At 39.6% G+C, this 15,590-nt stretch overlaps 2 protein-coding genes across 2 annotated transcripts in view; both read left to right on the forward strand.

Moving 5' to 3' along the window:
* Positions 1-9,193, forward strand: part of Kdm3 (Lysine demethylase 3) — a 160,160-nt gene extending 150,967 nt beyond the window's left edge. Inside the window, exons 10-17 of the mRNA XM_090109322.1 lie at positions 1,242-1,446; positions 1,636-3,783; positions 3,868-4,015; positions 4,296-4,426; positions 4,826-4,917; positions 6,061-6,274; positions 6,800-7,324; positions 7,524-9,193. Of these exons, the coding sequence (XP_089965448.1) occupies positions 1,242-1,446; positions 1,636-3,783; positions 3,868-4,015; positions 4,296-4,426; positions 4,826-4,917; positions 6,061-6,274; positions 6,800-7,324; positions 7,524-8,561 (4,501 nt within the window). The 3' untranslated portion in view covers positions 8,562-9,193. The remainder of the gene's footprint in view (positions 1-1,241; positions 1,447-1,635; positions 3,784-3,867; positions 4,016-4,295; positions 4,427-4,825; positions 4,918-6,060; positions 6,275-6,799; positions 7,325-7,523) is intronic.
* A 2,723-nt stretch (positions 9,194-11,916) lies between these two features.
* Positions 11,917-15,279, forward strand: LOC149902973 (uncharacterized). The gene is made up of 3 exons (XM_090109377.1): positions 11,917-11,974; positions 13,372-13,575; positions 15,030-15,279. Exons 1-3 carry the CDS (start codon positions 11,947-11,949, stop codon positions 15,086-15,088), a joined length of 291 nt encoding a protein of 96 aa, XP_089965503.1. The 5' UTR covers positions 11,917-11,946; the 3' UTR covers positions 15,089-15,279.
* Positions 15,280-15,590: the final 311 nt, after the last annotated feature.

A 15,590-nucleotide genomic window follows, 5' to 3' on the forward strand; every position in this document is an offset into this window, starting at 1 on the left:
TAACATCCGGCATTTAATTCATTGTGTTCATTTTAATCGATTGTTATTGAACATTTTGTAAAAAAGCATTTCTTATAAAATACAGTATGAATAGACGTGAAAATGTTCTTCACAGTTTGATCAATATTATGTTTTTTTATGTTTCATAAATACAGTTTTAAAATTTACTAATTCTTATTAAAATTCTATCAATGCCAATCAATAATTTAATCCTTTAAATTAGGCTATAATATTACCACCTTGATTACCACAAAGAAAACATTGTCTATTAATTCTATTATAGTGATTTATGTTTCGATAAACTATAATAAATATGTTATTTATGTTGTTAAATGTTAACGTAATCCTATCAATATTCTAAGAATACTTTTTTTTGTTATATTAACCTCTTAATTCTTAACCTAAATAATATTTATCAATGTTTATGTGTCACATCTGAAAGTTGAAAACAACATTTTTTTTTATTATCGTTATTCGCATAATTGCTTTTAATTAATTACGTGGGTTATATAATGTTGTTTACAACCTTGGTCGTTAATATTTTAGTGAAATATTTATGTAGATTAAAAAGACGGACGTGTCATTATAAAAAAGGTTTATCTTTACTTGCAATAAATTGTTATCTTGATCAGAGATAAAAGAGTTACGTGATGACTCGTTTTGTCACGTTATGTCAAGATAATTATTGTGTTATCGGAAATAACCTATTGGATTCTTCGTATTATTTATTAAGATTCTTTAAATATACAATTTTATCGCATGACCGTATTTTCTTTATCGGAATCAAGTAAACATTATTCGCGTATACATACTCTTATCTATAGTTACTCGACAAACGTTTAAGTATTGCGCCATCGCTGAGATATTGAAGTCATTTATATTTCCCTCCAACGTGGCGATGTTGACCTTGACCCACATTATCTTTATGCAAATGATATCGTAAACAAAATCTTTCAACTGATGCCCTTGACTTGCCGCATTTTCTAGGAAGTCATGATCTAACTTCCGTTCTTACTATTGTTTTGGACATATGTACATTGTACATGTTTTATTCGGACGTTGCTTTAGAAAACTTTCTGACACGAAATTTTTAAACAGGATGCCGTACAATGGCTTTAGTTTTATTAATATTCTGGACACGTGATTCGTGAGCTTCGAATACTAAATTAACAAACAAACAAAATTGTTATAAATGTTCATTCTCATTAGATATTTAAACAATGTTATTTTTTAATCCGCAGGGAACGAAGGGAACAGGATCAGAGGGATTTACTTGAGAAACAGCAAAAAGAGAAAGAAAGGGAACGGATAGAAAGGGAGAGAGAACGTGAACGGGAGAGGGAGAAACAAGAGAGAGAAGAAAAGGAGAGGAGAGAACAAGAAAATGCGGCGTCGAAATTAGTATCGAGGCATTTTGAAGAATCATTGAGGCTTGCTAATCAGAAGGTAGATATTATCTTAAATTTTATTGAAAAGTAATTTTGTACGATAAACATTTACGAAAAACACTTAAAATACCTATAACATTTAATATTTAATCATTGGCCTCCATTCGTTTACTTGTACTTAATATTATTTTTAATAACTTATTATAATTATGAGGTCACATCAGTAAGAATTCGTTTTCTTTTATAGCGGGAACGCAGTATGTCGTGGTCGCTTCTGAATAACATAGCGCCAAATCGAGGAGGAGGACCGGAACACGATAGGCTTCGAGCGCAAGAGCGCGCGTATTATTCACCGCCCTCACATCCACCGGACAGGCTCTCGCAGGCTGAATATGCACATGCACAGCACGCCTCCCACGCACCACATGCTCCACATTCGCAGCATACCCCTAGACATCCTCTTGCAAAATCGGACAAACCTCCTCCGCATTCTGTCCTGCCCAAGGGAGAACCTAACTTCGCATCTTATAATTACCCTCCTTATCGTTACGATAAACTCAAAGATCCGCATTTACCTGCGCCGCCTCCCTTAGTCCCCGAAAAAAATTCTGTGATAGTCAAACACGACGCCAAACAGATCCACCTAGAGCAAAAGCACCCCTATCCTAGTAAGCCAAGAAGCGAGCCGCCCCCGCACTACCTCTCGCGGCCGTACCGGACCGGCCTGTCGCCGCACGCGCCGCCGCACCCGCACCCGGCTCTGCAGACGTCGCCTCACGCGGCGCTTCCCGCTCAGGATAAAAATCGCCGGTTATATCAACCTCCTCCGCCCCAGCGGTCACCCGCCGCTTACTACCAAACCGCCCCACCCGTTAAACCCAAAGTTTCAAGTCCGGCGCCACCTCACATTTACGGCAAACCCAGTAATTCACCTAGCCCCGCACACTTCGGTGTGGCGGGTGAACCGCCTCTTCCATTGACGAAGGCGGAACTGCCTCCGGTACCTTATCCTCCTCCTTCAGCGTATTCACCGGCTCCCCGGACTAGGCCTCCTCCAGTCGCTCATTCGCGAACACCGGAACCTCGCCCGATACCACGAGCGCACGGTGACACGGCTACTTCCACGTCTCCGTGCCAAACGCAACCTCTCGACCTAGGCGTGACGCGAGATGATCCCGATCGGTTATCACCGAGGAGGAGGTGTCCCTTCGAATCCGTCGATTCAGAGGCTAAAAGGCGGCGGCTCGAAAGTCCCGCACCGGAGCCATTAATAGCGGCAGCGGCGAGCGTCGGTCGAACTCCTCTGGGTTCCGAACCTGCGCCGCAAGCGCCGGGTCCCCCCTGCGATGTCAGAGTTCCCTCTGCCGACGGTAGCATAGAAACACCAGAGAAGGCCGCTGGGGCTTCACCGGCACCACAAATAACACCATCGGCGAGTCCAGCACCCGTTACGACGCCAGTACCACAGATAGCCGCATCACCTCCAATTAGCTTAGCACCTCCGACGACGTCGACACCGCCAGCTCCGCCGGCGACGCCACCAGTGACGACCGTCGCAGATAGTGATACACCAGCTAAAATAGCTTCTCCTAGTCCCCGAGATGGCGCAGCGCCCGTTCGACATCTAGGAAAGAAAGCCTGGCTGCAGAGACACGAAACTGCTCCTATCGGTGAAGGCGACTGCTCCGGTGGAGGCGGAACTTGTATAACCCTGCCTATGACCTTAAGCCGCATGTCGGAACCGGACGATTCTAGCTCAAATATTGTCGTCCCGGTGGCGGCGAAATCTATTCAAAGAGGGGCACGGAAAACGTCAAAACCCAGAAAGCCAAAGGAAGTCAACGGTCGAGTGGACGACGCGGAAGAGGACAGTTCCAGTTCAGACAGAGAGCCGAGCTCGCCGCCCAAGCGCAAACCGCCAAAGGCGAAGCGGAAAAAAGGGGCGGTGAAGAAGGCGAACGACGAACCGAAGAAGAAGAAGGCGTCCGAAAGTGGCAGTGAAAGTGATAAAGAGAGTGACGACAAAGACTCTGACTCGGGTGGCAGCGGCAGCGGCAGCGGGAGCACGTGCAGCAAGCGCGGCGGCAGCAGGGCGCGGGGGCGCGGCGCGCGGGGCGGGGGGCGCGGCGGCCGGCGGCGGGAGGACCCCCCGCGCCGCACGCCCTCCACCGCGCGCCCCAAGACCACCTCGGAGTCGTTCCTGCAGAACGGCCCGTGTTTCGAAGTGGCCCCGCGCCTCGCCAAGTGCCGCGAGTGCCGCTGGTCGCCCGCTCAACGCGACAAAGATATGCCGAACATATTTTGCCGCTTCTACGCTTTTCGAAGACTGAAATACGCAAAGAATAGACAATTAGCTATAGCCGGATTTTCCGATCCGTATAAGGATGCCGAAGAGGTATGTATCGCTTGTTACACATTCTTAATTTGGTTTAATTTTGATGTGAATGTAGTACTAATGATTCACTTTGTTTGTCAACAGGAGGATAATAAACTATGGTTATCATCATCAGCGGGTGCCGCTGAATTAGACATAGAAATGAGTTGCTTCTTATTGAGAGAGATTGGAGACCAATTCTGTGAATTGTTACAACAAGAAAAAGAAGCAGAATCACATCATTTAAATGAAGGTACTTTCGTTATTTTAGTTACTGTTTTTTTTTTTGAATCATTTATAGGAAAATCTATCAAAATTATGTTATATTGTAATTTATTCTTATATCAATTGGTTACTAAACAAGGAAGATATCTATATCGACTAGAAAACAATTCGGACAATTTTGCCATCTGATATCTGTTTATCGAATGTTTGTCTAGATATTTTCATAGCTGATAAGCGTTATAGTGAGAAAAATGTGTTTACTACCATACAAATACTTGTCTAGATTATAATATGTATTATTATTGCAGATAAGACGATAGCATGGAAACGAGTTGTGCAAGGCGTGCGGGAGATCTGCGACGTTTGTGAGACTACGCTGTTTAACTTCCATTGGACTTGCGGCAAATGTGGTTTTGTCGTCTGCCTCGATTGCTATAAGGTGAGCCAAGTAAAAAGAAATTGCACAATGATTCTTGAAACAAGAAGCGATAACAATACCAACACGATAAGTTTTCCTTAATATAGTAAAATAAAATATAGTTAGGTATCACTTCAAACCTTGAGTCATTCCATTATTAAAAAAAAACTTCTCAAGTTATAAATAAGGATAAAGAAGAGGCAAATAAAAACCATTTTACTAATATGTATGCAAATGATCGTAATGTGACCTTGCATATAAATTACACGTAACTTTCCTTATTTGTTGCTTGCTACCAGGCCATTGTTTTGTTTAAAACGTGTTTTGAATAAATTCATGTTTATTATTAGGTTTAAACTATATGCAAATTGAATTGGTATAAATATTATTTTGTATTAAATTAGAATATTTTAATTTCAGTCAAGAGCGTCGGGCGAATCTGGTGGAAGTCCAGCTAGTGATACCAATAATTCAACCAATGCGGCCACGAATGGCGAAAGAGATACATTCGGGTAAGAATTTTTGTTATTATATATTTAGTAGATACTAATTGCCGCCAAATTGTACATTTATTTTAAGTTAAATATCGTTTTTTGTAAATTTTGTTTTTGTGCAAATTGTACAATAAAGTGTTTTCTATTCTATTCTATTCTAGATATATACTAGACTAGGTAAATAAACAATAGGATATTCTTAAAGGTTTTTAAGAATTTTGATAACTTAAAAATTTTAAGCGTTAAAAATCAATTTGTTAAACCCAGGAATTTTTGACAAAACATTGCGAAATCGGTTCAATAGATGTTTTCGTTGTTAATTTTATAGATAATGATTATTTGTTACTTGAGTTATCGGATGTAGGCATTTATTGTTATCAGTTAAATTTAATTATAAACTATGTTGTTATCGAAGTGGAACTAATCTTGTAGCCTTTTTAAATGTCATTGTTGTAAAGGCTATTTCTAGAATGCTTTATTTTTTGATTAATATATGTGCATAATTTTACATTAAGGCCACGTAATACGCACGTCATGCATAGGTTTTCATCAATTGACGATTGCTAGACGAATGCTTGAGTCTTGTGTATAAACAGTTAAAACTGTGTCCACGTAGCGGTAAGTTTGGCGTTCGGCCTAATATGTAGGCATTATTTAGGCTTAAAATTCATGAAGACAGAGAATAAAAGTAAAACAAACATTATATATGAACTGTTTGTTATTTGAATTTGATTCCTTAATTTATAAAAAAACTTGCCGAATAACTTATTAGAAACAACAACATAAACACTTCTGCTTTTTTATCGTATTCAATAAAGTATACATATACCAAATAATTACATCTAGCCTCTGAACATCGTTGTTTATAACACCGTGTACAACATTACACTCATTCCATCCTTTTACAGTTATTGTCACTACATATCCAAATAATTCACTCTGCTAAAGCCCTCCATGTAATTATATTGTCGTGTAAATGGCGGCCGCACATTGTTATTATAACATTATGTACAATATCAACTCATCCCGCCCAATTACAGCTGGCTCGCCCAATACAACCAATAATAATTAACCCTGTCCATCTTTCAGTTGGCTCAGACATCTTGTTACAGCTAGCTCCCCCAAAACATCCAATAATAATAATATATTATCCTTTTACAGTTGGCTAACCTGCACGTCAGGCGGCGCGCACCCGCTCCGCCGCTTGCTGCTCACGCAGATAGCGGCGGGCGGCGCGCTGGCGGCCGCAGCGGCGCGGGCTCACCGCGCGCGCGCCGCGTTCAGCCTGCCGCCGTGCGCCTGTGGGCTGGCCGCTGTGGCGCCGCCCAGCCAGCGCGCGGCGGCCAGGCGGCTGCTGCAACAGGCGCTACAGAAGGTGTGTAGTGTTGCTATTACGCTTTCCAACCCGGAAACCTTTGACTTTGACCGCCTCCTTGGTGCAGTGGTTGACGCGTGAGCGTAGCACCGAGGGGTCCTGGGTTCGATTCCCGGTGGAAACGAAGAAAATAAAATGTCTCGGTCTGGCAGGACACAGAAAGCTGATCACCTACTTGTCCCTAAAGAAAATCGATCAGTAAAACAGATGTATAATGCATCTGCCCCTTACCCCACTAGGGGAAATGGGACTTCACTTTTCCAACCCGGATAGCATCCACGTTGTTTATACTTAATAAATTATGTACCACAATTGAACCCTTGAACTCTTAACTAATAAAAAAGCATCGTGTGATTTTTGTTTAATAAAATTGAATTGAATTTATTTATTGTACACAACATGAAATATCTTAATCTCTTGTAGATTGTATATCCTCTTTAAATGGCAATTGAATATGACTCTTGAAACTGTTATGTAGTAGAAAGTTATCAAGTTATTCTAAATATTTTTATTTCTTTGTTACAGAACATCAAAAAAGAGGATGTAAAAGAGGAGACCAGCCCTACCAACGGCTCGTCACCAGTGAAATCCGAGAACGGCAAGACCGGCAGCTCAATAGTCAGCTGGCTGTCAGACATACCGCTAAAAACGGAAACGAAAACAGAAAAGTCCGACTCGAGTTCCTCAGATTCGGAAGAGAGTGGAAACTTCTCTACATTACGCGAGCTGTTAATACGACCCGCGCCGGAAGGCGGTGAAGCGCAGCCTAAGAAAAAACAAAAGAAGAACAAGAGTGACTTGCTCGATGACGTCATTTCGAGCGTCATAGATGAGAAGAAAGACGATGATTCGGAAGTGAAGCCGTTCGCGTTATCGAATGTAGTGAAGCGGTATGAGCGAGGGCGGGGCCGGGAGGAGCTGCCCGTGCGCATCATGACGCTCACAGAGTCCAAGGTGCTGTACCCCGACGTGCCGCACTCGTGGCTCTGCGACGGGAAACTGCTGCATCTCACTGACCCCACTCATCCTGGGAACTACAAACCCTTCCAGGTAATTGTTGTTTTATAGTAACTGTGTATATTACATAATATGCTTATATACAAAGTATTTAAGTGTTAGCTCTTTTGATTTTTATAAGAACAAGAAAATGAGTTAGAATAGATTTTGAAATACATAAATTAATTATATCACATTAAGTTCATTTTTATAGTTTGAACAATAATAAACCTGAATTTTATATTTGTTTTAGGATCAATGGAAACGTGGGCAACCAGTACTAGTTTCGGACGTGTCCAGTCTACTCGACAAAGACCTGTGGTCGCCCGAGAGTTTCTCCAGAGATTTCGGCGACACGAGAGTCGATCTCGTGAACTGCGCGTCCGGCCTGGTGGTCCCCAACCAACCCGGCAAGAAGTTCTGGGACGGCTTCGAGCTCGTCGCCAAGAGACTGCGCGACGAACGGGGAGCCCCCATGGTGCTCAAAGTGAAAGACTGGCCGCCCGGCGAAGACTTCGCCGAGCTGCTGCCGACGCGGTTCGACGACCTCATGCGCGCGCTGCCGCTCGGCGAGTACACGTCGCGCAACGGCAAGCTCAACCTCGCCGCGCGGCTGCCCGACTGCTTCGTGCGGCCCGACCTCGGGCCCAAGATGTACACCGCGTACGGCGGCGCCGGCGGCACCACCAACCTGCACCTGGACGTGAGCGACGCCGTCAACGTGCTGGTGCACGCGAGCGCGCCGGCCGACGCGCCCGAGCGCGCGCGCGAGGCGGCCCGCGCGGCCGAGGAGGCCGGCGTCGACCTGCTGTCCCGCAAGCGCGCGCGGGTGCGCCCGCCCGCCGCGCTGTGGCACATCTACGCGGCGCGCGACGCGGACAAGATCCGCGACTTCCTGGTGCGCGCCGAGGTGGAGCGCGGCGCGCGGCCGCGGGCGGCGCACGACCCGGTGCACGACCAGACGTGGTACCTGGACGCGGCGCTGCGCGAGCGCCTGTACCGCGAGTACGGCGTGGAGGGCTACGCCGTGCTGCAGTGCGCGGGCGACGCCGTGTTCGTGCCGGCCGGCGCGCCGCACCAGGTGCGCAACCTGCTCGACTGCATCAAGGTGGCGGAGGACTTCGTGTCGCCCGAGAACGTGTCGCGCTGCTTCGAGCTGGCGCAGCAGTTCCGCCGCCTGTCGCGCCAGCACGCCAACAAGGAGGACAAGCTGCAGATCAAGAACATCGTGTACCACGCGGTGAAGGACTCGCTCTGCTGCCTCGAGGAGGCGCTCGCCGACGCCAAGTGAGGGGCCCCGGGTCCCGCATCTGATCTCAACTTCGAACGTAACGTTATCGTTAAGTTCCGCATTTAACGTAAGATTGGAGCGAGTGTGATACGCGCTGTGCGTGTGAGAGAGCCGTGGAGCGCGGAGGATAGTGTACCAGTTCTGTGTGTAAATGTACTCGAAATGTGATTTAGTCCGACCACCGCGTTCGGAGCATGTGCAATGTAAATTAGTCTGAATATGGTGATATTGTTGAGGTGTGGATATGTTTTATGTTCCTTAATCGAAATACAAATAAACTCTTCTGGTTATTGATACAGCTTAATTGTAGCTATAGTGATATGTATGTATTGTGTAAATTTTTTAATTCGAATTCCATCGAGTACATATTAAGAAGTCTTGTAATTTTAAGTTATTGTATTGAAATAAAAACGTATTCGCTCGAAGCATTGTACATTAAACACGGCGTGTAGATAAGTTTCTCCTATATTAGATTTCTCAATTCGGTTGGTATGTTACAGAATGAATAATTAAACAAAATTTGTGACAATTTTATTTTGTCCTTATTGCTGTATTAGATGAAAGCAAGTTTTTTTTTGTACTGTGTATATTATGTATGGTTATAAGTTGGAATAAAAAAGATGTTTATATTATGATTGTTTTTTATTTTTCCTACGTATTTCATCAAACATGAAACCCTTCTATTTTAAAATCAATAACTATTGGACAATTCCATAATTCGCTAATTGTAGCGAACTAGTTCAAACTTAACATTTTTATTGGTTCTTATCTGAAAGTAGAGCAAAACTAGTCTGAAATAGATTTTGAATTACTATGTTTTCAAGCTTGTGTTAATAAGTTCATAATAACAACAACCAAACGATTATATTCGTAAATGAACTAATCTACAGTTTATTCTGTCTTTAGATATTAAATAATATAATGAAATAAAAAAGTTAGTCAGTATTAAGGGTATAATAATTTAAAGAGCACAGCTTCAATAAAATTGCAAACAATTGGACCAAAATTTCAAATCCAAAGGGGTGTTAAACAGGGCGACCCATTATCTCCTAAATTATTCAATAGTACCTTGGAATATATATTTAGAAAACTTACGATTGGTTGGATGGAACGGGGCATTGTTGTCGGTGGAGCAAAATTAACCAACTTGCGCTTTGCTGATGATGTGGTTCTATTCTCTTCTTCAGCTCGCGAACTACAAGAAATGCTACAAGACCTAAGCAACGTCAGCCTTGAGGTTGGACTAAAAATGAACAGGACCAAGACCAAAATCATGACCAATACCACCAAGATCAGAATGACCATCGATAACGAAGATATACAATATGTCCAAGAATACATATATCTCGGACAAGTACTCTCCTTCCAGGCAAGACAAGATCGCGAAATCACAAGGCGAATAGAAAATTCTTGGAGGAGTTTTTGGTCCATGAAGGAATTTTTTAAAGGAGATCTCCCTATCAACATCAAAAGAAAGCTTATGGACATGTGTATTCTTCCTATCTTGACTTATGGTGCGCAAACTTGGTCGCTGACAAAGGAACAAAAGTCCAAACTGAAGGTCTGTCAAAGGGCAATGGAGCGAAGTATACTGGGTGTTAAATTAACAGATCGTGTTCGAAACACCGAGCTGCGCTCCAAAACTAAAATTGCCGATGTAGCGCAAAAAGCCGCTGCGTTGAAATGGAGTTGGGCAGGGCACATAAGTCGCATGCCGGACGAACTGTGGGCCAAGATAACCACTTTGTGGAGCCCAGGAACACATAGAAGACGTCGCGGCAGGCCGAAGAAGAGATGGCGAGATGAACTTCACCAATTTAAAAATGACTGGTTCTCATTAGGACAAGACCGCGATTCGTGGAAGCGACTTGGAGAGGCCTTTGCCCAGCATTGGGACACGACAGGCTGATATAAAAAAAAAAAATTTAAAGTTCATTAATTTTGTCATTACACTAATATATACAAAAAGTAGACAATGTTAACACTGCCATCTATGGGTAGATGGCGAAACTAATTTTGATTTACGTAGTACTGCTATTCGACAATAGATGGCGCTTCACTATTATAATTTAACGCCATCTAGAGGAAACTGTAAAGACTAATTTTTGTGTAATATTTATTTGCCTTTGGCTGTGATTTTAAGCAATAAATTTATCGAAAAAAAATAATATTAAACCTTTTAAGCTGACAATATCTATATCATGTCAATATTGACGAAATTTGCACATAAAATTCTTTAAAAGTTTGCTAGCATCATATACATAGGCGTAATAAAATAAATGGTAATGTGCCTTAGCATTAGCGGTTAGCCTTTAGCTTGTTTTAAGCGATGCCTCGAAAATTGCGAAAAACAAGCTAAATTTAAAAAGTAAAATCTATGTCTCTACATAGTATAAAACAATGCTGTCGCTGTCTGTCCGTTCCTGTATGCACTATGCACTTTAAAACTACGAAATGGATTTTGATGCGGGCGAAGTTGAGGGTGGAAAGCTCAAGAAAGTGGAAAGGAAAGGAAACAATATATTATAATATCATTATTTGCTCAATAAAGCCCATATCTTCATTGACGAGCGAATGCTTTACTATTTCATCTTTGGAAAGTGTAATAAGAGTGTAGGTTTAATCTCCTTTGTGTCTATGCAAAGATAACTGAGAGGTCATGACAAACACACGAATAAAGTTTATTGATCCTACAAACTCGATTTTAATGGCATGCAATCTCATATTATAAAGAACGTTTTTTGATTTACCTATTTGCCTTTAATTTTTATTATAAATAGGAAAAATAATAGATATAGAGTTTTATATTGTTATAATTATTCGAAACGTCAAACGATCTTAGGAAACGATACAAAAATTGCATATACATATTAGTATAACAGATAAAAATTTAAGTTTTTACGAATCTTTTCACAATATGTACCTAAGGGTTTTACGAATTGGAAAAAGGGGCTTATTTCACATAAGGGTGAAATAAAATAATTCCTCATTATTACACATACTTAAGGGGTGGAACTTGTAACTTTTTTGATACTGTGTTCCTATATTAGCGCATATTATTCCGTAATGATATGAGTATGTAGTTTTAGAATATTTTTTTCGTCCTTTATATTATATATTATGTTTTGTCTTTGCCAAGTTCATTAAATTGGCATAACAGTTAACAAACGACATATATGCATATCGCATTGTTTATTCGCAACCAACAGTCCCCTAATTACCTATACTTGATTCGCGAATATATTTTTTAACAGACTGAATTACTGTAGGTGACGTGACAATGTGATCTCAGGCACTGGCCAGATATAAAGAGAACCTGACCCCCACCACTGTTAGTTTACCTTTGGTGAGCGCAGAGCAGTGAGTCGTGAGACCCGTTTGTAATATGAAGTCCATAACTGTATTTTTATTTGGTGAGTATTTTGATGATTTTATTTAAAAGCCGATATATTCTTGAACTTTCTTATTATTTCCCTCTTATCATCATTATTTACAGCGATGATACATAATAAATTCTATAATTTATCTTACTATCTATTCAGTTACAACTTACAAAACAGATGAGATTACTTTATAAGCACATCGTTGAAGAGAATATTGTTGTAGGAAATTAGTATTATCTGAAATCTAAATAATAATTAATTATATAAGTACGTGTAAATTATTTGGATGATGCTCCTGAGATCCAACATTTCATCGTCAAATAATTGTATTTTTTAATGAGGCTTAGAACAATTTATTCTTTCTTTGAACACAATTTATTCTTTCCTATCTGTAATCTGGGGTCAATTTGCCCGGGGCATCCACACTCCACAGATGTAGCGAACGTCATAATGTGTCGTGGCAATGTTTCTCTCCCAAAAATTTTTAAATGTTTCCGCTTGTATTATTTTAACGTTTTAATCATAATGTGATAAATTAAATTGCACGAAACAATTCAATTGTTTCATTTATTTATCTTAGAATTGTGTATTAAACACTTTGTCCTAATGAGGTTGTTTAGTTTTCATGTTTTCTTATTGAATTTTTTGTTTTCTGAAGCCTACTTTACACCACAATTCAATTCAAAAACCGCTGTGAAACGACTAAATATTTTGATGATCAATAAACGGCTTCCTAGTAGATATTAGCCAAACCTATACATATATTGTAATCTTTGTAATACTGTGCTGTAGCTAAAGCTTACTATACCTTATTTGATATTAACATACGTATAAAGAAGCATTACTTTAACAAACTAGCAATAACTGGAGCGACTTGATGCGTCTTCCTGTCGTTATTTGATGAAGTCTAATTTGTGACCCTACATGTCTCGTTACAGTCATGTTAGCACAAGGTCTCCTAGATACTTATGGTGTTAGTGAAATGAGATTTAAATTGGATAAATTAGAGCTCATAATAATAAAAGCTTAGGTACCTCTTTTGTCAAAGATACTACTTTAAATACATGAAGTCATATTATTTTTTTATCATCATGTCATGGGTTAAAACTTTTATATTATGATAAATTAACACATGATAAGGCGAAAATCAATATTTTTACCAATATGTACATATTTAATTAACAGTAAACCAATTAGGATTTTGAGATGAAGTACTTAACCCTAGATACTTACCCTAGATCACTTCTAAGTGATACGGCCGCCTAATAAACTATACTGTTTTTTATTGTGTATACTTATATTAGCAATAAGTTTAAGACTAATAATAATATACTACGTGTTTTATTGAAGAGTAAATAAACCCTACCTACTACCTATTCTTTTAAATCCTTGTACAATCGTTAACATTTATGACAAAAATGTTTCAGTGGCCCTCATAGTGGCGGTATCATGCCGTCCCGACAAGCCCGACTTGAAGCAACTGAAAGCAGACGCGGCCCGCAAGAAGGCTTGTATGCACGATTGTTCCCACGAAAAGTTTGAGCCAATCTGCGCGGGAAAACAGGGAGAAAAACCCAAGTCCTTTGGCAGTGAATGTGTCATGAACAACTACAACTGCGAGAATAAGGACAGTTAGTATCTTTAATTCATATTTATTATTATATACAGGTAGGATAATATTTTCAACGATTTTGGGTTGTTTAAGGCTATATCTAAATGAAAGAAAAGCTTGCAATTTTCACCATTAATTGCAAGCAATACTATTTATATTAATTGATTTTAATTTTTGAAAGACAGGCAGCTTTTTTGTTTGTCGTTTTAAATTTTTGCGCAGTTTGTACACTTTCTTATACATATTTTCAATTTTCATTCGTTTGTTACTGCTGCTTCAAAAGCTGCTATAACAACACTAGTTTATGAAAACATAAACTAATTTAATCTTATTGTACTTTTTATTTAGCAGTAGCAGGTCCAACAGGAACAACTAACTTATACCTGGCTATAAAAGTATATTCTCTTAAATTATGCTCATGTGAACATATTAACAGACATCACAAAGAATTACAATTTCCTCATTCAAGCCTTGTACGTGTTAATGATCCTAATGACTTTGACCACTGTATTTCTTTATTTCAATGGTATTTCAATGAATTCACCAGTAACATTGGCGTATTTCTATGAATTTCGATGTAAATAACATTGCATGTTTATCGAACCGTATCGTGATGTAAGCGAGCAGGCATTGTTTGTAAACCGGTGGTGATTCATGTTACCTTGATTTCAATATATAAACCTTACAAATAGGTTAATCTAGATCATGCATTATGACTGTACCTGTTTCTTTGTTTACTGAGTTGTGTTTATATCGTTTCGGTTAAAGTTTCTTCCAAGTTATTATATTTCTGGTATTTCTTTGTTATTTCACCTTGACCTTGGAACATTTTTCAAATTCACCACATACGTCACGGTACGTCACGTCACGTAACGTAACGTCACGTCACTTCACATCACATCACATCACATCACACCGCATATGACTACAAACCATCATCACGTCACATGGCGAAAGCGCAGTATTTTTATAAACCTTAGAGAATTAAAATAACTTTAATGCTCTAAGTTATAAACTAACAATCATGTAAATTTCAGAACATTATCTATTGATATTTTTATTTCTGCTTAAAAATTTCCAAAATTCCAGTCACCATTTATCATTGAGTTACTGTGTTACATGTTAGGTATTTACATGACAAAATAAAATCTTCGTAAAAAAATATTCGTAAATCTACTCGGTTTCATCAATTAAATATTGAAATTAAACAATTGAATTTAATAACAAAGTTAATTAAGTGTTTAGCGGCTCCCTTAAGTATGTTTTTATCAAAATAATGTTTGGTAATCACAGACGAGTTTAATTCCCCAACTAAAGTTACTCTGTACGCCCATGCCTGTTCGGATTGGCCTGAACAAATAAAATAAAATATTGACCTTTGAAAAAACAAAAAAAAAAATGTTTTTTGGATCATAGACATAAAAGTAGCAGGATTTTTTTTATATTAGTTTTAATTTTTGTTTATCATTTCAGGTCTGCAAAAGATCAGCAAGGGTGAATGCAAAGGATCCGACGGTATTCGTCTCTCATAATTTCATCACAAGAAACCGCACAGCAAATAACTCGCTTGAAATACTCACATTTTTTGTAGAATATAGTAATTTTTGTGTGAACTAAGAACCGGTGATTAAACTGATTAAGAATTTATATTTTTTCAATTGCAAGCTTTCATGTAATGATTTTATTTTTCATTTTTGGAAATATTAAAATGATTTAAATTTTATTTTGTTTTTTTTTATTGCCATCGAAATAATCTAATAGAGATTTTACAAATTACAAACTTCATATTAAAGCGCGTCACACACGGTGAAGATACTATAATATTTTATCTTAAGATACTGTTATATTTTATATTACAGTATCTTAACGCATCCGGTATCAGCGTTCGGACCATCATTTTTCTTTTTGTCATTGCGTACTAAGACTCCTGTAGAACCGCCATCCTGTTACAAATGACGCACAAAATTTCGCGTCATTTGTAACAGGATGGCGGTTCTACAGGAGTCTTAGTACGCAATGACAAAAAGAAAAATG

The sequence above is a fragment of the Colias eurytheme genome, chromosome 14, assembly GCF_061535395.1.
Source record: "Colias eurytheme isolate Ceu_HAF_F1 chromosome 14, ilColEury1 Martin Lab GWU primary, whole genome shotgun sequence".
NCBI classification, from domain to species: Eukaryota; Metazoa; Arthropoda; class Insecta; order Lepidoptera; family Pieridae; genus Colias; species Colias eurytheme.

Excerpts from the sequence above, each read along its gene's own strand:
- LOC149902973 (XM_090109377.1), top strand. The coding sequence starts at position 11,947 with ATGAAGTCCATAACTGTATTTTTATTTG. Across the intron at positions 11,975-13,371 it reads CATAACTGTATTTTTATTTG|TGGCCCTCATAGTGGCGGTA; the intron begins GTGAGTATTTTG and ends AAAATGTTTCAG. Across the intron at positions 13,576-15,029 it reads CAACTGCGAGAATAAGGACA|GTCTGCAAAAGATCAGCAAG; the intron begins GTTAGTATCTTT and ends TTATCATTTCAG.